Raw genomic sequence first — 20,755 nt, 5'->3', positions numbered from 1 at the left:
CTGCGAAGTGGGAACCAAAGCTTTTATGGGTCCATATGGTAAAAACAATAAGGGTTGGGATGTTTTTTAAGGTTTACAGAAGGCAAACATTTCTTTAATTCTAATAAATGCATTTTAGTATTAAAGAGGGATAAGAAGTGTCCGAAGCCGATGAGTTTGAGGATGTTTAGCAAAAGGGGTGCATAGTGGAGAATACAAGCTGGAGACGGGGTTGGCGACATATTTGGGTGTGTAGAAACCTGGTAGGCCTGAGGATGTAGAGATCATTCAGCAGCTGGGAAAGTCTGAAGGGGTATAAGGGTTGGGGAAGAGGAAGGGAAGGGAGTATGGAGACAGAGAAACATTGCGACGGGCAGGAATAAATGAAAGTTGGGGTGAGAAGAGCAGGAATAGATGAAGGTTGGGGTAAGAAGGGTGAGAGGAAGGTAAGGAGGAAAGGGGGAGGATAGCGCAAGATTGAGGTCCAGAAGGTCCTGACATCCTACTAACTAACTTTGGAGGAGGTAAGAGCTTGCCTCCCCATGCAAGACAGTACCCCCATGGACCGTGTGTTTGGCAGTTGCTAAGGCGTGTTGGCATCCTTCCACAAAGTGCATGTGCACTGTTCAATTCTAGCCCCCAGCACTCTGTCTTGCGACGCACATCTCCCTGAGTGGTTCTGGGGCGGCATGGGATCCTTTGTTGTAGTGCTGCATGGGCCTTCTTTTCCACCTCCTTTGTCCCCATGCTGTGGGACTCCTGTGCATGCTGCCCGGTCTTCTGTGAGCTCTTGAGTTGCTGAGAGCCCCCTCTGACTCACCCTCCTGGGAAGAGTCCACCAGGTCCCTCCTGGTCCTGGGCAGCGCCATTTTTTCACTACCAGTGAGCTTTGTGTGTACCAAGACTTGTTAGTGGAATCCAGCAATGCAAACCAGACTACAATCATCCATCTGGCGTAGGACATCATCTACACCAACCAGGAACCCAAATCTGTGTTCTTGGGTGCAGTATTGACTGTTCTTCTTCACTAGTGGTTCTTCTTTTGTAACTTCATCCAGGTTAGCAGGGGCTCCTGTTCTCCCTGGACTCTTCTGTGCTTCTTGGACTTGGTCCCCTTCTACCACAGGTGTTCAGGTCCAGGAATCCACTGTTGGTGTCTTGCAGTCTCTTCTGGTTCTTGCATTTTCTTCTTTCTCATGTTTCTGTGTTTGGGAAAGTTCCTGTACTTTACTCCTACTTTCCTGGTCACTGGGGTGGGTTCTAGTACTTAGCTTTGGGTGTTTTCTAGTACTCCCAGCGAACCTCTACACACTACACTTGGCTAGATGGGAAACCGACATTCGCATTCCACTTTCCTAGTATATGGTTTGTGTTCCCCAGGCCTATTTCTAACTTTTGTGATTTTCACTAATTGCACTGTTTTGTAACTGTTTTTATGCCTATTTCTATACCAGTGTATATAATTTGTGTATTACTTACCTCGTGGAAGAGGATAGTCTCTATGGTATATTTGGCATTTGTGTCACCAAAATAAAGTACCTTTATTTTTGTAACACTGAGTATTTTCTTTCAAGTGTGTAAGTACTGTGTGACTACAGTGGTTTTGCATGAGATTTGCATGTCTCCTAGATAAGCCTTGGCTGCACAGCTACAGCTACCTCTAGCGAGCCTGGCTTTTAGACACTGCCTACATTTCACTAATAAGGGATAACTGGACCTGTACCATAGGCACCCACTACAAACCAGGCCAGCCTCCTACATTGGTGGTGCAGTGGTGGGATAAGTATTTGCTGTAGTGCCATCTTTTTTACCCTCAATTTCTGCCTGATGTCAGTGTGTTTGACTGTGTTCACTGGGATCCTGCTAACCAGGACCCCAGTGATTATGCACTCTTTCCTCTAAATGTTGTCACTGCATACTGGTAACTCAGTATTTCACCCAAAATTGGCATACCGGTCCCCCCTTATAAGTCCCTAGTACATCGTACCTTTGTACCAAGGGCCTTGGGGTGCCAGGGGATCCCTATCAGCTGAAACATATCTGTTGCCACCCATAGGGGGTCCCATGCAAAGGCTCTGCAGGACTGACATTGCAGCCTGTGTGTAAAGGTGCATGCACCCTTTCACTGACATTTACACTGGACCAGGTCACTTATATGTCACCTCTATAGCAGGTCTTCTAACCCTGAGGGCAGAGTGCAGAGTACCTGTGTGTGAGGGCACCAGTGCACTAGCAAAGATGCTCCCACCACCAAAAGGACCATTTTCCCTGACTTTGTGATTTCGGGGATGCCATTTTACCCATTCACTGGACATAGGTCACTACCTATGTCCAGCTACATAATGGTAACTCCGAACATAGGCATGTTTGGTATCAAACATGTTGGAATCATTCCCCCAAGGTTTTTGCAAGAATTGTTTGTATGATTCCATGCACTCTGGGGGCTCTTTAGAGGACTCTCAGTTTTGCCATTCCAGCCTTCTGAGGTTTTCCAGGCAGCCCCAGCTGCTGCCACCTCTCAGACTGGTTTCTTCCCTCCTGAGAAGCTCAAGCCCAGGAAGGCAGAACACAGGATTTCCTAGGTGTTACAGGCTTGGGAGGGGTAGCCTCCCCAAGACACTGGTAATGCTTTGAAGGGCACATTTGGTGTCTACACTGGTTCATGGACCATCAGTCCCTGCTCTGGCGTGAAACTGGAGAAAGGAAAGGAGAGTGACCACTCTCTTCTCCCCTATCCATCACCACCGCAGGGGTGGTGCTCAGAGCTCCTCCAGAGAAACCCTGGTTTTGCCATCTTGAATTCAAGGTTGGCAGGGAACCCTGGGAGCATCTGAGTGGCCAGAGCCAGTAGATGATGTCAGAGTCCCCTACTGATAGGTGGTCACCCAGCTAGGTGACCAATCTCAGTTTCAGGGCTATTTAGGGGCTCTCTCTCTTGGGTGAGTCCTCAGATTCAGGTTTCAAGACTCCAGCAGGATTCCTCTGCAACCTCCACTTTGACTTCTGACTGAAGAAACTGCATCTGGATGCATCTGGATGCTCCAGGACCCGACAAGCAGCATTGCATCCACTGTAAAGGCTGTTCCTCCACCTCACACAAAGGCCTTGTTTTACCCCCCCCCCCCACTTAAGTCTGGAGCCTGTGCTGGAGGAGAGAGGGGACAATCCTAGAATCAGTTAAGACTGGTTGGAACCTCTCCTCCCCCTTTTTAAAAGTTGTGAGTATAAGTTCAGGGGGTTTTCCCCATGTTAAAGAGACTACTGAAATGGACACAGGATGCTGCTGGAAGGACTCGCCAGGAACTGCCTTTGAACTGGTGCTGCTGTGCTGATCTGTGAACTGTTAGGTCAATCAGAGGACCTCTCACTGCCTGCAAACCTTTGTGCTGGTCTGCTTGCTTGGGCCCTGCTGCCCTGTGCCCTACTCTGCTATCTCCAGGGGCTGCCATGTGGCCAGGAACCACTTTACAGAAGGATGCCTGGCTGTCAGACAGGAGTGAGAAGATCCCTGCTGATCCGTCCTGTGAGGAGGCGCATAGCCTCCATATACGTAGTCGGGCCGCATACTTATTGGCAGCCGCCCACTTCCCTTATTTCGGTGCTGTTGTGTCGGGAGGCCTATGGAAGGTTTCCCCATGTCCCATTACCTTTACGTGGGGCATTCTTGACTTGCTAGCCCTAGAGGGATGGGACAGGACCTCGACGGAGTTCCCCAATCGTGTTGCAGTTATTTGTGAAAATAGCGTAAAGTCTGTGAAAGAAGCACAGATGTGCTGAGGCTTCATGCAGGTGGGTTCAACTATATTGTCTCAGGACCTGACAGTGTTTCATGCTTTCATTTCTCATGTGTGCTGGATGATATAACCTGGAGCACTTTGTTCTACCTGTTGTCTGTGGTGGGATGAGGAGTATTCCAGGCTCTACAGTTCTGCATTGGGAGAGAGAGCTATAGAATGTCATGTACAGTGAGAGAGTAAGGTTTTTTCCAGGACACGTGTACGAAGGGAATGTTTCATTTTTTTTGCATTTAGGATAGTGTCTGGGCACCTCTGATAATGTATTTACTATGCCATGTGTTGCTTTGGTAACAATGATGACAACCTGATTACTGCTTGTGTTGCAAAATAACCAGTGTCCTATGTGTTTTATGTGACTACTGCTGGCTTGTGCAGAGTATTAGTAACTGTGTGATGTTCTGACAACTGGTTGTGTAGCAGGGTATTACTGATACATGTTGTGTTTGGTCTACTGATGTTTTATGCAATACAGTTTATTTTCATATATCTTGGTGTTGAGTTTCCTTTGTGGTGTATTTATTGTATCACATGTGTTGCGTGTATGGGGCAATCGATTTACACTTTGCCTCGGTGATAATCTGACTACTCCTGTCAAGCTACCAGTGGGATGAGCATGGGTTGTCTTGGGTGTGTAACTTCCTCGCCCTGACTAGAGTGCGTGGGTTCTGTCTGACTTAGGTGCAAACCCTAGCCAACCTAAAACACCCTTTCTAACATTATTCTTGAGGTTCAGTCTCCTATGTTCTCATTCAGCTTGTTCTGAATGTTAGTTACCCATCATCTTCATCACTCCCCCAGGGTACACCTTTGATGAGGAGTATAGGACAGGCACACAGTGCAGCAAGACAGATGTGCTGAACTTTGGCCTCTGCGGGGAGAGGGCTCTGGTTCTGCCATTTTGAGTACAGTTGTGCTTGTGGGCTTTCCATGTTTCTATCAGATAACACTAGTAAAGAATTGTATTCCTTTCAAAACAACATCTGCTTGTCCCTGTGGTGGGTGGGAACTCCTATGTGGTCTAGAATAAAGGCTGTTGATGCCTGTTGCCTGCAACTCCCCTCTGTGAATGACCACTGGTTGCATCTGGGGCACACATGGCTATTACACTTGTGGGCCAAGTTATGGATGCTCAACATTCACTTATTTGGCTCCCTGTGGCTCAGAGGGTCCAGGTGACAGTTTCCCTCTTAGTGCACTAGGCAGGGTCTTGTGACTTTTGCTGTTTCTGTCTCTCTGACCTACCCTCTCCTCATTTTCCCTGTTTAACATTTTAGGCCATGTTGGGTTGGAAAAAAGCATTTCTTGACCTTGTCCTCTAGTTGTAGTACAGAATGTATCTGTCATTATGACAGGGAGTGAATCTGGGGAGCTATTTTAGTTCTTGTGAGGCACATCTGTTTTCTTAGAATCCTGCTTTGTTAGAGTGTTAGTGACCAGTCCTTGCACCAATACGTTTTTAGTTGATTACTACTCTCCATAATTCTCTCACTGACTCACTCATTCAGTTAGTCACTCATTCATTCACGTACTCATTAAATCCCTCACTCAATCACTCACTCACCCAGTGATCTTCTTGAGTACCACTGAGTAGAGGGCTTGTCTAAATGGATTTTGCCTCTTCACTGGACACTCAGCACTACTGGATAAATCATGTGAGGATTCCCTAATATACACCAATTAGTACACATTCAGTGGTGATGAAACATTAGCGGCTCATCGGTTCCCTTGTGTCAGCAGATCATGTGTTGTTGCAAAAATATTGTAATTCGATTACGCGCATGACTTAAAACAAGTGGAGTGGATTTAAGTGGCTATGTTGGTGAAGGATCAGCCTCAGTCTGTCTATATGGTTTTACACACCTTGTTGTCTACCTGCAAGTCATCGATCATGCATGTTATATCTCTACAGCTGTGGGAAGGCACTGCCAGGGTGCAGGACTAGAATCCATATGCCTGACAAGGATGGCATTGGGGAAATCTGCAGCTGGGGAAGAAACATCTTCATGGGTTACTTGAACAGGGAAGAGGAAACAACTGATGCATTGGACAATGCTGGATGGCTACACTCTGGGGATCTAGGCAAATTTGACCAAGATGGATTTCTGTTTGTCACTGGGAGAATCAAAGGTACGTATAGTGCAAGTATGGACTAAATCTGGACTAAGCAGATGGGTCCCAAAGAATCTTGACGGTCTATTGAACGAGATTAATTGTCATAGAAACGTTTTGGAAATTAATGATACAAAGGTGAGTCATAAATGTTGTGAATCCACATATTACTCCATGATTCTCACTCTCCTGTACCTACACTGGACACTTCTGTCAAAGGGCATATTTCACCTTTCAATCGCTATAATGTTTTTGTCTTGGTTCTAATTGTAGATGTGAAGAGCTTAGGTGCCTTCCTAATCCTAATTGTCTTTATATTTTGTTCAAATCATTCCATTTCATTAATGGTACCTGTTGCAACAAGTCATAATGGACGGTCCGAGAACAATGATTAAAATGTGGAAAGTGGAGCTATAATCAAGATTTCTTAACATCTCAGCATCTAACAATTCATCATTTATATAGAAGCACTCTCAAACACTCGATGACTCCTATTTCTTTAAACTTAAAGCATCACCCTTCTCGATTACAATCCCATGCCATACGTTTCCTTTGTAAGATCAATGAAAAACTCACAGCTATGTATCTGTGAAATATTATAGCAAGTCACAACATGTATGACACTTCATGTCATGTTTTCAATGCACCATGAGGGATTCCGTAATACCAGAAGACCTAAGAGGTTCCATTTTTCCCTCTATGAAATTGATGGCTTATGCCACTTCATCAAGAAACCTCACAATTGTTTCTCTGTAAGGAACATACTATCATCAACAAACTTAAGTTTGTGTGTATATTAGTGTAGTGTATTTTAGTAGACATTCACCAGTTATAGTTAGCTATAACTTGTGTATCCGCCATGCACTGCTTATGACCTCACATATAACATGACTCATGACATGTTCTATGATTTCATTTATGACATAACAGATGACATGTCGAATTACATAATAGATGGTGTCAATAACAACATCACTGATAACATCATCCAAGGTTCGTTTTCCTGCATATATCTGAATAAATTGCTATGGCTTTACACGTACTATAATTCACATTCACAATCAACTACAGATATATAGGAAACCCTCACTGAGTATTGTGTATAATCGGCATACAACTGTTCATGGAAAGCCAAAATAGTGAATGCAGATTCCTAAACAAATGTCCTACTACCGACAGCTTTTATCTATATCAATCCCCTGACACACACTGAACCTACATTGAGAAATAAACGTTATATCTAAAGAGAACTTAGTATTGTAAACCATGTTTACTCTATGGAGAGAGTTCGCTCTATACCACACTGTTTGCAAACAGTCAAACTCTCATGCAAAATACACCACAGAATATTGAAAAGAGTGTACTAAAAACAGTGAACACTCTATTTAACACTTGTTAAAAAACACTATTTGCTAAAAAAAAAAGAAAAACAAGATTGAAAAGTGCTAAAGATCACACTACCTGCACCCATAATACTGTGGTGAAAACTTTATAGAGAACCCCTGAAGCAAAACAAGCATGCATGCATATATGTTAGTATATGGTGCACACACTCTTCCATGTTAAGTATACATTATCATTCTGAAACAATATTCTCCAATGACTCAAAATTGATTACAAAAGTTAGTAGAACCTTTCTACTGGAGGAAACATTTTCTGCAGAACCAAAAAGTTGTGTGGTGCATAATCAACATGAGTCAACTGTCACTCTCACACAGAGTTACTCATGAATCCAAGCATTCATAACATGTTCAATACATCTACACAGCTTTGCTGACTTAGGAGCACACACGTTTTGTAAACACCTACACCTATTAGCTACACCCAAGCTCTACAAAATGACATAGAATTATAATGGTCGTTACTTGCCACTATGTAAATCGCAAAACAAACTTGCACACTTATTGGATAACATCATCAGGGATTTCTTCAGTGATGTCCCCCAGTTTTGATGTGAGTTGATGATACTGGATTTGGAACTCAGTATTAGGGATGTGAAATTCTACAAATGTGCACATAAACAAGTCCAAATGACTCTTTTTCACAGGAAAAAATCCTACTTTTAAAAATATTACATATGTCACTCCTAATTACATATATTAGCACAGAAGACAGGGTGCCAGGTATTAAAAAGTGGAACATGTAAGGATTTACTCTTCACATGTTCCTAAGGCTACTGGCCCCCATGAGTTATTTCATTATTAGGGATCTGCGTATAGTATGAGAACATACTAAACTTTGGATTTTGATAAGCTGCAGAGCTGATTAAACCAGTACTTTTAATATTTATTAAAAATCCAGTTCATTGGTGAATAGTAATTTTAGGAAATATTGAGTAAAATATACTTTTAAAAAGTTGCACTTTACCTGCTTGAACCTCCAGTATGCTTTTAAGCATTAGCCAGTATCTATACCTTGTCAGTGTTTCTCCTTAATGAGATGTGATAACTGATAAGAGCATTTTCCTTTTGACAGGTAGATGTCAGAAAAGGCCTAGGTGGAGCACATTCTCCACATTTAGTTGCAGAGGCAGCATGGATCCAATCAACCCTAAAGGACATCCGGTGGCCAGTGGAGTTTTAGGGCAACAAGTGCCCAACCAAAGCCCTCAATGCATGGGGGTTTGAGAACACTCAATGAACAAAATAAACTAAAGAAAGAAAACAATGTATGCATTCATGCTTGTGGGGAAAAACAGTGACTTCACCAGTCTTGGTTTTAGACCTTTCACATTATACATAGCTACATACTCATAAATGAGGCTACTACTCATTGTACTGTGCAAATATACATGCAGCTTTGTTCCTCAGGTTTTGAGGGTTCTATTTTCTCTCAGGGATAGCTTGTGAGGCCATACCTGTTTACAAATAGATCGGAAGAAATTATTACACCTTCCAATTCTAGTTTAGGGTATGCTTGTACCTAGGATAAGATTGGTTCTCTCTCTATTGCTGTGTCCTATTGCTCCTGTTATATCACAAGGGTATGAGATAATACAACAGAATATAATTCCAAATACTGATTTTCCCCAGAACATTACTGCCAGTGACATATCTAATCACATGAAAGTGCACATTCCAAGTTATATCCTATGTCTCTATGCATACATAGGTCGCAATATAGATGTAGCTGTAGCAAAGTGACAATAACCTGGCAAAAGCCTTCTCACACTTGCTGATATTATAGGAAAACACAATGAAAAACGTTGAATGAAAGATTTGAAAGTCGAATATCTACTGCGTACAAGAAACCTTTTAAAGCTTCCACAATTGTCCAATGGTTACATACAAAGAGGTGATTCATAAAGGGTCAGTAAATGAGCCCATTGTTGCTCACACAATAGTACAAGGCACATGATTATGTGACTAGTGAGGCTAGAAGTGTCCATTATGCTGCACAGAACACCTGATCCCTGAAGAAAAGTTCCTGGAGCAGCCGGTTTCCACAGGTGCCACAGCCCACAGGAAATTCCAGTACAAAGCAGCAGGACTTTCCTGAGTATAGCTAAAATACTCCTAGAGTTCAAAATGGTTGCTGAGACTTGGAGAAATCTTGTGGCATTTCTAGCATGGTATTGTTGTTATGTAGCAGAATGTTGTCATGATGTGTGTAGTTGTACTTGCGTGTGAGTTTGTGTAGCTGAGTGTGTAGTTGTGTTGGTTGTTGTGATTTTGTTGTGTGTGGGTGCAGTGTCAATGGTGTGTGTGTTGTGTTATGGATGTATGTCAATGTGTATTGTACGGGTTGAGTTTTGTTAGAATTGTAATGGATGATGATATGTTTGTGGTATGCTGTGTATTGTGTAGAGCAAGGGGACACATATAGCTAAGGTACAGTGTGTATGTGTTATTTACTTCCTTTCCATAGCCCCTACCATTGTACGAAGTCCACTTGTTCCAACTGCCATCTCCTTCCAGCAGAAATCTGTCATCAACTCATGGTTTGCAGAGCTGTAACATCTAAACATGGCGGGTGGAGCACCGTCAACTTGACGGTGTTCTCAGGCACACTGTCAACACGACTTGGTAATAACCCCGTCCAGATTTAAATCAGGCCCAAAGTTATGAATTTCTATTGTTTAAACATAAAAATATTACTAAAAAGTGTTAAGTGCCAACGAGTGTCAACTGGTTGCTCTTGAACAGTCCTACTCAAAGGCTAACCATGGCAGAGCAGTTTATATAGAGAGAGTCTGCTTCTGTTTTTCAACAGGTTTAGAAGGTTTTCTGATGAGGTTATTTGGCCACATTCTTGCTTCACCTCCTAACTAATGGGGTAAAATTTCCCAGGGCAACCCTACCTACTTTTACCGTTCTTCTGTGTACCCTACTGCAATCAGTCCCACAATGCCCCTCTGTTAGACCTAGCATCCTTGATGTGGTTTCCCTACATTTTTGTCCTCTGACCTCCTGTGTGATGACTTCATGTTTTCTGGCTTTAGGATTCTGGGCACTTCACCACTGCTGACCAGTTGTAAAATGCAGGCACTTTGTACTTTAAACATGCTCTCCACAATTAGCATATTTAATTTACCTGTAAGTCCCTAGTAAAGTACACTATATGTGCCCAGGGCCTGTAAAGTAAATGCTACTAGTGGGCCCGTAGCACTGATTGTGCCACCAACCACAGTTGCTTTTCAAACAAGCCTCAGGCCTGCCACTGCAGAGCCTGTTTGTGCACTTTAAACTGCTATTTCAACGTGGCAAGTGTAAAGACTTGCCAGGCCTAAACCTTTCTTTTCATTACATGTAAGTCACCCATAAGGTAGGCCCAAGTCAGCCCCAAGGGCAGGGTGAAGTCAGATTTTAAATTGTATACTTTTAGAAAGTTGACATTTTCTTACCTCAACCATTCTGTGGCTTAGCCTGACTCTGAAAATACCTCTGGGTTGGGCAGGGTGACACTTACAATTTGTGAATTCCCTCTTGACAGCCACAAACCCAGGACACTGAGCTGCATCTGTAGTCATCTCATAGTGATGGTTCTCTCTAGGCAGAGGGAAGGTAAGGGCTTGACACTTACATTTCAATAGGTGATGTCCTGTCTCACACAAAAGACTGATTACTCCCAGCAGCTAGCCTGGCAGACATGGCTAGGATGAAGGGGACCTTTATGCATTTCAGAGGACTCTTTTGATGTCTCCCCAACATCAAAGGCCTTTTTGGGTTTAAGTACTAGACCCCAAAGACCAGCAAGTCATATTTCTACTAGAACCAAGGACACTCTACCAGGAAGAAGGACTGCTGCGCTGCCAGGAGGGACAGCTGCTCTGCAACTGAACTGCTGTGTTAGTCTACTGCCTGCTGTGCTGTAGAAGGGACTGCCACTTTGCTACTTGCTTTGCTGTGCTGGCCTGCTGTTTCTTGCCTCCAGTGAGAGGGACTGGACTTGCTCTATAAATCTTTGCAGCCAAGAGTCTCCAAGGGCTTGCTGGTTTGTCCCCTGTTCTGTGCAGTCTCAGAGAAATCAAAGACATCTTGCTTCTGTCCTGGTGCTGCTGGGCTCTGCCCCTGTGGGTCCTATCCTTGCCTGAGGTGCCACCTCCAGTCCTGAGCCTCTGAAGTGGGTTTTTCAGCTACAAATGTCAAAAGGTGATGCATTTCCCTGAGTACAGCAGAAAAATCTGCGCATTGCCTAACCAACCATGATGCAGCGACTGTCCAATAACAGTGGATCACAGACTGCTTGGCCCGATGATTATTCCCTGCGTGCCTCAATGACTACTCATCACATCCATTTACACTGAACCCATGGATGAAGCAGCACCCTGGGTGAGGTTGAAATATTGACACATTATGTTCTCACTGACGATGCCCTGCCCCATTACAAGGTACTGTTCAGTGGACCCTGCATCGGTTCTGTACTCGGCCTACTCTACATCGCTGTTGGCCTGGATTTTTGATTTGCACCCTTCCCTCACGACCTCAAGTAATCTTCTGACCGATAGTGATGTCTAAGCACTGTTTTCACATTTAGGGCCTCAATACAAGGCTGGTGGTTTTCAGCCCACACAAAAAGATGATGACCGGAGTGCTGAAACTTTTAAAACACTCACCCCCAGTCGCAGATCTTGGTTTCATCCATCATTCTTTTGCTCACCATGTCACCCCACTTTGGACATAGTTGTATGGAAATCAATCTTGACCCTGTTCCTCATGAGAACAATTCAGCCTCAACTGCCAGGCCAGGTCCTCCTTAGACCGGAAACAAGCATCCTGGGACAGGTTTCAGGATATCACTGTTCATCAGCCAGGCTAACTTGAATCCAGTGGCACAGTGAGTACTGGACCCACAACAGGAATACCCTTCTCACTTAGAGCAACTTCAGCAACACAAAAGAATGACGGACGTAGTGCTGAAACTTTTCAAACAATCACTCCCAGTCAGATATCTGGTTTAATCCATCATTCTTTTGCTCACCATGCCACCCCAGTTTGGACCTAGTCATCTTCAACTCAGTCTTGACCCTGTTCCTTATAGGAACAGCCCAGCCCGAACGGCCAGGCCAGGTCCTCCTTGGACCCGAAACAAGCATCCTGGGACAGGTTTCAGGGTATCACCCTTTATAAGCCAGGCTAGCTTGAATTCAGTGGCACAGTGAGCACAGGACCCACGTCTGGGCATACCGTTCACACTTAAAGCAACTTCGGCAACACAAAAAGATGATGGACGGAGTGCTGAAACTTTTCAAACACTCACTCCCAGTCACATATCTGGTTTAATCCATCATTCTTTTGCTTACCATGCCACCCCAGTTTGGACCTAGTCATCTTCAACTCAGTCTTGACCTTGTTCCTCATGAGAACAATTCAGCCTCAACTGCCAGGCCAGGTCCTCCTTGGACCGGAAACAAGCATCCTGGGACAGGTTTCAGGATATCAGTGTTCATCAGCCAGGCTAACTTGAATCCAGTGGCACAGTGAGTACTGGACCCACTTAGGGCATACCCTTCCCACTTAGGGCAACTTCAGCAACACAAAAGGATGACGACGTAGTGCTGAAACTTTTCAAACAATCACTCCCAGTCACATATCTGGTTTAATCCATTGTTCTTTTGCTCACCATGCCACCCCAGTTTGGACCTAGTCATCTTCAACTCAGTCTTGACCCTGTTCCTTATAGGAACAGTCCAGCCCGAACTGCCACGCCAGGTCCTCCTTGGACCCGAAACAAGCATCCTGGGACATGTTTCAGGGTATCACCCTTTATAAGCCAGGCTAGCTTGAATTCAGTGGCACAGTGAGCACAGGACCCACCTCTGGGCATACCGTTCACACTTAAAGCAACTTCAGCAACACAAAAAGATGATGGACGGAGTTCTGAAACTTTTCAAACACTCACTCCCAGTCACATATCTGGTTTAATCCATCATTCTTTTGCTCACCATGCCACCCCAGTTTGGACCTAGTCATCTTCAACTCAGTCTTGACCTTGTTCCTCATAGGAACAGTCCAGCCCGAACTTCCAGGCCAGGTCCTCCTTGGACCGGAAACAAGCATCCTGTGACAGGTTTCAGGGTATCACCCTTTATGAGCCAGGCTAGCTTGAATCCAGTGGTACAGTGACCATGGGAACCATGTCTGGGTATACCCTTCCACTTAGGGAAAGTTCAGGAACACAAAAAGATAATGCACGAAGTGCTGAAACTTTTCAAACACTCACCCACAGTCACAGATCTTTGTTTAACCCATGGCTCTTTTGCTCACCATGCCACCTCACTTTGGAACTAGCTGTATGGAAATCAATCTTGACCCTGTTCCTCATGCCTCGGGCTGAAGTGTTCCTCATGAGAACACTTCAGCCCAAAATGCCAGGCCAGGTCCTTCTTGGACCGGAAACAAGCATACTGGGGCAGGTTTCAGGGTATCACCCTTTATGAGACAGGCTAGCTTGAATTCAGTGGAACAGTGAGCACAGGACCTACGTCTGGGCAGACCGTTCACACTTAGGGCAACTTCAGCAACACAAAGATGATGAACGTAGTACTGAAACTTTTCAAACACTCACCCCCAGTCACAGATCTGAGTTTAATCCATTGTTATTTTGCTCACCATGCCACACCAGTTTGGACCTAGCCATATGCATATGTCTTGACCCTGTTCCTCATGGGAACAGCCCAGCCCAAACTGCCAGGCCAGGTCTTCCCTGGATTGGAAACAAGCATCCTGGGACTGGTTTTGGGGTTTCCCCCTCATCAGCCAGGTTAGCTTGAATGCAGTGGCATGGGAAGCACGTGACCCACGTCTGGGCATTCCCTTCCCAATTAGTGCGACATTAGCAATTCAAAAGGATGATGGACGGAGTGCTGACAATGCAAACACTCACCCCCAGTCACAGATCTGGGTTTAATCCATCGTTTTTTTGCTGCCCATGCCATTCCAGTTTGGACCCAGCCACATGCAAATCAGTCTTGACCCTGTTCCCCATGGGGGTTATCTTGAATCCTTCGGATCGCCAGCTTCGTGGTGGCGGTCAGGATCGCCGCTGTTGTAGGGGTCTGACTGCCACATTAAGACCTGGCAGTCGTACCACCAGGATTCCGCTAGCACTGCCAGGATCCATGATCCAGACATCCTGGCAGTGCCTGAGATTGTAATCTGCCAGGGCAGTGCTGCATACAGTGCTGCCCTGCGGATTACGACCTTGTTCTCCACTAGCCTTTTCACTGTCATGAAAAGGCTGGCAGAGAACAGGTGCAGGGGGGGCAGAGGAGGCCTCTTGCCCAGCACCCTCACAATGTTTGCTGTCTGCTTTGCATTAACATTGCGAGGGTGCTGGTGCATCCTGCGAGCTACAGCATTGTCACCAGCTCGATTACGAGCTGGAGACAATGTTGTAGCCTGTTTTCTGCTAGGGTAAAAATCAAGGTTTCCTCCCGCTGACCTAGCAGGAAACTCCTAATACTTCCGGCGAAGTGTTCGTCATGAAGACGGCGGCCACCTTGTTGGCGTGTCCCGCCCACCAAACTCTTAATCGGGCCCTTAGTCTTTAAAAAATCATATTTCAAGTTCTATTTATTGGACCTTTGTTGTTTTGGTCTTGTTTTAATCATATAAGTATTATCTATTTTTCTAAGCTGGTGTTGGGTCTTTTTGTGGTGTCTTTCAATGTTACTGTAAATTTGTGTTGCACAAATACTTTATACATTGCCTCTTAAGTTAAACTTGACTGCTCTGTGCCAAGCTACCAGAAGGTGAGCACAGGTTAATTTAGGGTGTGCACCTGACTTACTCTGACTATAAGGACATGTTTAGCATTAAACCTTTACATTTTCTATTGTTAAATACCGTGCATCCTGTCTTATGGGCAATAGGGTTAACCTAGGGATGACTTCTTGACATTTAATAGGAAGGTGTAGGTCTGTCAAACAAAGTTTATTTTGACTTTGAGTGTATTTGCAGTTTGACACTGCACAGCCAGGCTACAGAGATAGTCATGTTTACATTTCAGCTTTAGTGGATGGCACAATGGGTGCTGTAGCTCACTAGTGAAAAATAACTTCTAACACCTGTATGTACTTTGTATGGTATACTAGGGACTTATCTGTAAGTTAAGTATGCCTTTTAGCGAATGCCTAGTTTATCATGTTAAAAGTAACTAGCTGGCTGAACAGCTTGGGTTCAGGAGCTCAACACCTACCAGTTTCTGTTTAATTATTCAGAGGAACAAATGGTGTTCAATCACAATAATTAGAGCAATATAACATCTGTTATACACTTAGATGTCCAGGATCAGCAGGCGGATATCATTTGAAAACAGTGGGTAATCCATTGAACCGTGTTAATGATAGGGACTGCAATTACAGTCTTTTCCCATGAATGAGGAATTTCCAGTGTGTGGGTCATAAATTTGATGATTAAGTCACTCAACTGTATACAATTGAATAGTTTTGTGAGGTCCATCCTCATTAGGATTGATATCAGCCTTGAAAGAGGAAAGAGATAATATTCAAAGTAAAGGACCAAGGGAAAACTTAATAACAATGGATTGTCTTGAATGACAGTGTGTGTATAACCTTGCCTGTTCCCAGAAGATGCCCAAACATGGGTAAGATACTGTCAATACGTGTCTGAGGTTGGAGAGGTCCATGGCTGTTGGATGCTTGGACGAGGACCACACATGGGGCAGGTCCCTGCCAGAGGATCTGACCCACACCAAAGGACCAGGATGCACATGGCCTGGGGCTCTCCAAGGATGATCTTGGGTGAGCTGTCTTCCAGCAGAGGAATGTGATTTGGACCATACGTGGGCCTGGTAGCAGGCCTGATGCAACAGGAAGCCCTCCTGAGACTGAATCCATCCTTACCCAGAAGGATCACAGGAAAACAAATTATGGTGCCTTCTCGGCCTGGTTCTCTAAAGGCCCTGCCACTTAAGCTTCCCATGGCCATTCCTAACCTGCACTCATTTGAGCAAACAAGGAATGCCCCATCCTGTGCAGCAGGCCAATCTAGATGGGAAAAATCTACTGCCATAAGGGAACTCTGATTTCCCTCACTTGAGACAGTCATTCTGTGGTGCTGTGGAGCCTTGGTTGGCCTGGGATAGCCAACTTCTGGGCTTGTACATTTAGACACTTGCTTTGGGCATGGACAAAAGGGGCCCACCACCATTGTCTCCAGTGTACCAGATGTGCCTCGGTCATTGGTGCTAAATTATTTGTTTATAACCTGATTATTGCTCCAGGTTTTGTAAGAAGCAGAACAGCTAAGTTGCTGAATATCTATTGAAAGGCATCCTCTGAGAGATGCTTTTGTCTCAGTGGGTGGCAAGAAAGTGAACCAAGCAAGCCTGTCTCTATGTGCTACATGGGGTGTAGCACGTAGAGACAAGGTGTGTGGCCAAACATCCATTGCAGATCAGCATGAGGGCCACTGATGACCTGGCATTGGCAAAAGCAAACTGATAACTGGATCCATGGGCCGGAGTCTTAGGATCAATAGCTCCAGTGAACTTGGGCACTCTGGTCAGTGGCTGCAGTGGGCCTGGGCACTCTAATCAGCAGCTTTAGGGACCCTGGGCTACCTGGTTGGAAAATTCTCCCGGGTTATGTGTTTGGCTCCTCCAAGTTGAACTGCTCAAAGAAACCACAGTGAGACATCTGTAAAGCCTGTGTGGATGCATGGCATCTAAAGCCATGGGTAGAGCTCCAGAAACTAACAGGGCCTCCGTTCTTACATAAGGAAAGGGATGGAAGATCCTCATGCTTCTCCTGGCTGATCAGCTCAGAAGTTCAAGTGAGAAGTCTAAGAAGCCCATGCAAATGCCTGAGTTCTCCAGGGTAGGACTCCAAACTCCAAATAGAGCCACCTTTCCTAATCTTGACGAATTGGCTCCAGACTGGTGAGGATTCTCATGCTACTCTGGTGTGTTGAGCTTAAACAAGACCGGCAGTGGACACTCACTAAAGCCTGTATGGATTCCTCAGGCTTGGTAACCTTTACCAAGGCTTCCAGCACTGGTTGCTCTGAGGTAACCAGCTAATCAATATCCTGGTGAGAGTTTGGCAAACCCTTTAGTGATGCCTGGGGCAATGTTAGTGCTCCAAGTAGGGGTGAGAATCATGCTTTCTTCATAGGACAGGGCCGCACTAGACCAGGGACGATTCTAATACCTCTCTAGGCCATCCAGCTCAAAGAAGTGCCAATCACCCTTGATAACCAAGCGAAGGGCTCCAGTCACTGGCTGGTCCAAGCCAACCATCTCTAAGACATCTCAGTGTGAGTTTGGTGAAGCCTGTACAGATGACTGAGACCTAAAACTTCAGTCCAGGGCTCCAGGTACAAGCCAGATCTACAAATAGCGCCCAGGTCAGCAGTCCATGAGACCACAAACCTGTATTTATCTGGGCCAATCAGCTCAACAAAGCCTCAATGAGTGGACCATGAACCTCTCATCGATGCCTTGAGCCTTGGTTCAGGTTCCAGGCACCATCTGCTCTGAGCATAACAGCTCAAAGAAGCCACAGTGAGAGAGTGGTGAAGCCCACATGGATGCCAGGGTGCCTATCCTCTGGGTCAAGGTTCTAGGCACTGGCAAGAGACTTTATAGGACAGGGCCGCACTAGACCAGGAACGATTCTGATACTTCTCTAGGCCATCCAGCTCAAAAAAGCATCAATCACACTTGATAACCAAGGCAAGGGCTCTAGTCACTGGCTGGTCCAAGCCAACCAGCTGTAAGGCACCTCAGTGTGAGTTTGGTGAAGCCTGTACAGAGGCCTGAGACCTGAAACTTCAGTCCAGGGCTTCAGGTACAAGCCAGATCTACAAATAGCGCCCAGGTCAGCAGTCCATGAGACCACAAACTTGTGTTTCTCTGGGCCAATCAGCTTAACAAAGCCTTAATGAGTGGACCGTGAACCCCACATTAATGCCTGGGGACCTGGGCATAACAGCTCAAAGAAGCCACAGTGAGAAAGTGGTGTAGCCCACCTGGATGCCAGGGTCCTGATCCTCTGAGTCAAGGTTCCAGGAACTGGCAAAATACAGCTTCTCTACCCAGGAAATAGTCTAATGAACAGCGCATGTTTGTAAAATGTAACAACATTCATCTGATAAAACTTGTTATCTTGAAAATCATGTTTTGCCCAAAATCTCACTCGTCATCTCTCATTCTTCAGATAGATCTGGCCAATGGACAAGTATGGCCATACTTAGTGTTCCATCTGGCTATGATTCACCTGCTCTTTTGGTATACACAAGTTCACCAGCAGAGCAGGCATGATTAAATGTTGCAACCCCATAGACATAATCGATTTGATTTAAAAATACAAGCCATGTTTTACATTGTATTGCTGATGATTTTTAAATGATTGATGCTTTTAATATAATCTGTATGGTTAGCTGATGAATTAAACAAGTCCCATGGAGTGATGCTAACTTATTTGGTTTGGAGTTGTTTTACTTTCCCTGCCATGCACATACTTTGCTGCAGACAAGTTCCTCACTGTCTATAGCTAGCCCTCCAAAGTGGTGCACCCAGAACATGGAACTGGAAGTTATCACAGCGAGCATTAGCACATTGTTGAGTTGACTGCAGCAAATTGCCATATGGCTAAACAAGCTCTAACCTAGACTAGAATAGGATGTGGGCCTAGGACACGATTGAGATTGATGTTCAACTCCTTCATCTTAAGAACATAATACGCTAATCCACTGTATGGATGTTGTGATCTCAGGGTGCTTTACAACCTGGAGGATCCTTCTGCCACCTGGAGCTTTACCTTAACAGTTTATTTGCATTCCCAAGTTCTCCTATTGAATTCATGAGGCTGGGCCTTTGAAAGAGCTCTGCAGCAAGAGGACTTATATACATATTAACATATCTTTCTATGCTCCTTCTAGAAAGACTATGAATACACTAAGAACTGGGCTGGACATTTTACAAGCCTCACAGAGGGCACTAATTGAATTCCCAAATAGCAATGGCCCCTTTCTATTTATTATACAATTATCTACTTTGACTATTAATTTCTCAGCCTCCATACCCCTGGCCCTTTAGTAGTATCTCATTAGCTCATTTTCACAATCAAAAGTGGGTTGTCCTTTAAAATTGTCATTGTGTATCTAGCTCCAGCTAGATTCTCATTTCAAGGTTACTACTTACTAGACAGACACTTAACATTTGTGTGATAAGAAAGAATGACAAACACAGTTGAAAGTTCTTCATTAAATTGGTTGGGATTTGGTTTTGGTTGCCCAAAATACAGTTTTTATATTTAAGTATGTGAAGACCATTGCACTTTTATTTCGTTGTCTCTGGTAATGTTTTTATAAACACAGTTTGTCTTCAAAGGAAACTTGGTTGTTCATAAAAACTTGGAATTTTTTAGATTAGTCATTTACTCTGCAGATGGGTAGAGCTAACAAAGAATCCAACACTTGACAAGTTGCAGGATCCTAACAGGGCAGCTCTTTCAATGTGTGGAGCTTTTGCTGCAGCCTTCATAGACCCTGAAGCTGGGGGTATTGATTGGTTATTTGTGTGCTGTGGCACCTGAGCCTTGGTCTTGTTGAAAATTGCACTCAACAGAAAATGGAAGCATCTCTCACAGATGTTAATGATTAGAGATTTCCTTCACCCTGTTTGGGACTCACCTGTACCATGGTCTGAGATGTATCTGACAAACATTCTGGAAGTAAATGCATTTTTGAATGCAGAAAAGGGTGGACATGTGTGAATGATACTTTAATTTGCCTCTTGATTAACAAACAATTAGCAATATCTGCTGCTAAGATATCAATTTCAGAACATAAATATGCCTCATCTTGCGCTTTTTGCAGAACTAATTATCGCCACAAGTGGTGAGAAAATTCTCCCAGCACCGATCGAGACTGCTTTAAAGAAGGAGTTGCCAATTCTCAGTAATGCCATGCTGGTCGGAGAAGGGAGGAAGTTCCCCTCCATGCTGCTCACGTTGAAGGTGAGAAGGGAAATACCATGAGTGCCTTCACGTGTGGTCTGGAGAGCATTGGGACATGTTATGCATAGTGCCCCGGGGTGCAGAAGGCATGTACGCTTTGTGCATCTGCTGGGCATTATAATATTGCAAAGGAGGGAATCACTTTATCTCTCTGCTGATGCCCTACTTAGGCAAACAGAACTCTTCGAAGTGCATGAAGGAGCATATTTACGAGCCACTTTGCATCACTCTTGCACCACTCAACGTAGTGCAAGAGCGACACAACTGAAAAATGACATTTATGAAGCCACACAAGGTATCCTACATGGCCCTGAGTGACATCAGAGATCCCAAGTAATGCAATGCAGTGCAAATCTCTCGGTTGCATTATTCTAAGCCAGGGAGGCGTTTCAAATGGTGTTGGGTGGGTTTTCCCTTGCAACATTCATGGACTTTGATGCATTCC

The 20,755-nt window shown here is 44.6% G+C and overlaps 1 protein-coding gene across 1 annotated transcript in view; it reads left to right on the top strand.

Annotated features, from left to right (window-relative positions):
- Window positions 1-20,755, top strand: part of LOC138251486 (long-chain-fatty-acid--CoA ligase ACSBG2-like) — a 280,648-nt gene that overhangs the window by 156,234 nt on the left and 103,659 nt on the right. The window contains exons 10-11 of the mRNA XM_069205653.1: window positions 5,686-5,903; window positions 20,171-20,310. Coding sequence (XP_069061754.1) covers window positions 5,686-5,903; window positions 20,171-20,310 — 358 coding nt within the window. The remainder of the gene's footprint in view (window positions 1-5,685; window positions 5,904-20,170; window positions 20,311-20,755) is intronic.

The sequence above is a fragment of the Pleurodeles waltl genome, chromosome 1_2, assembly GCF_031143425.1.
Source record: "Pleurodeles waltl isolate 20211129_DDA chromosome 1_2, aPleWal1.hap1.20221129, whole genome shotgun sequence".
NCBI classification, from domain to species: Eukaryota; Metazoa; Chordata; class Amphibia; order Caudata; family Salamandridae; genus Pleurodeles; species Pleurodeles waltl.
Note: the sequence above shows the minus strand (reverse complement) of the source record. Positions and strands in the feature narration are given on the sequence as shown.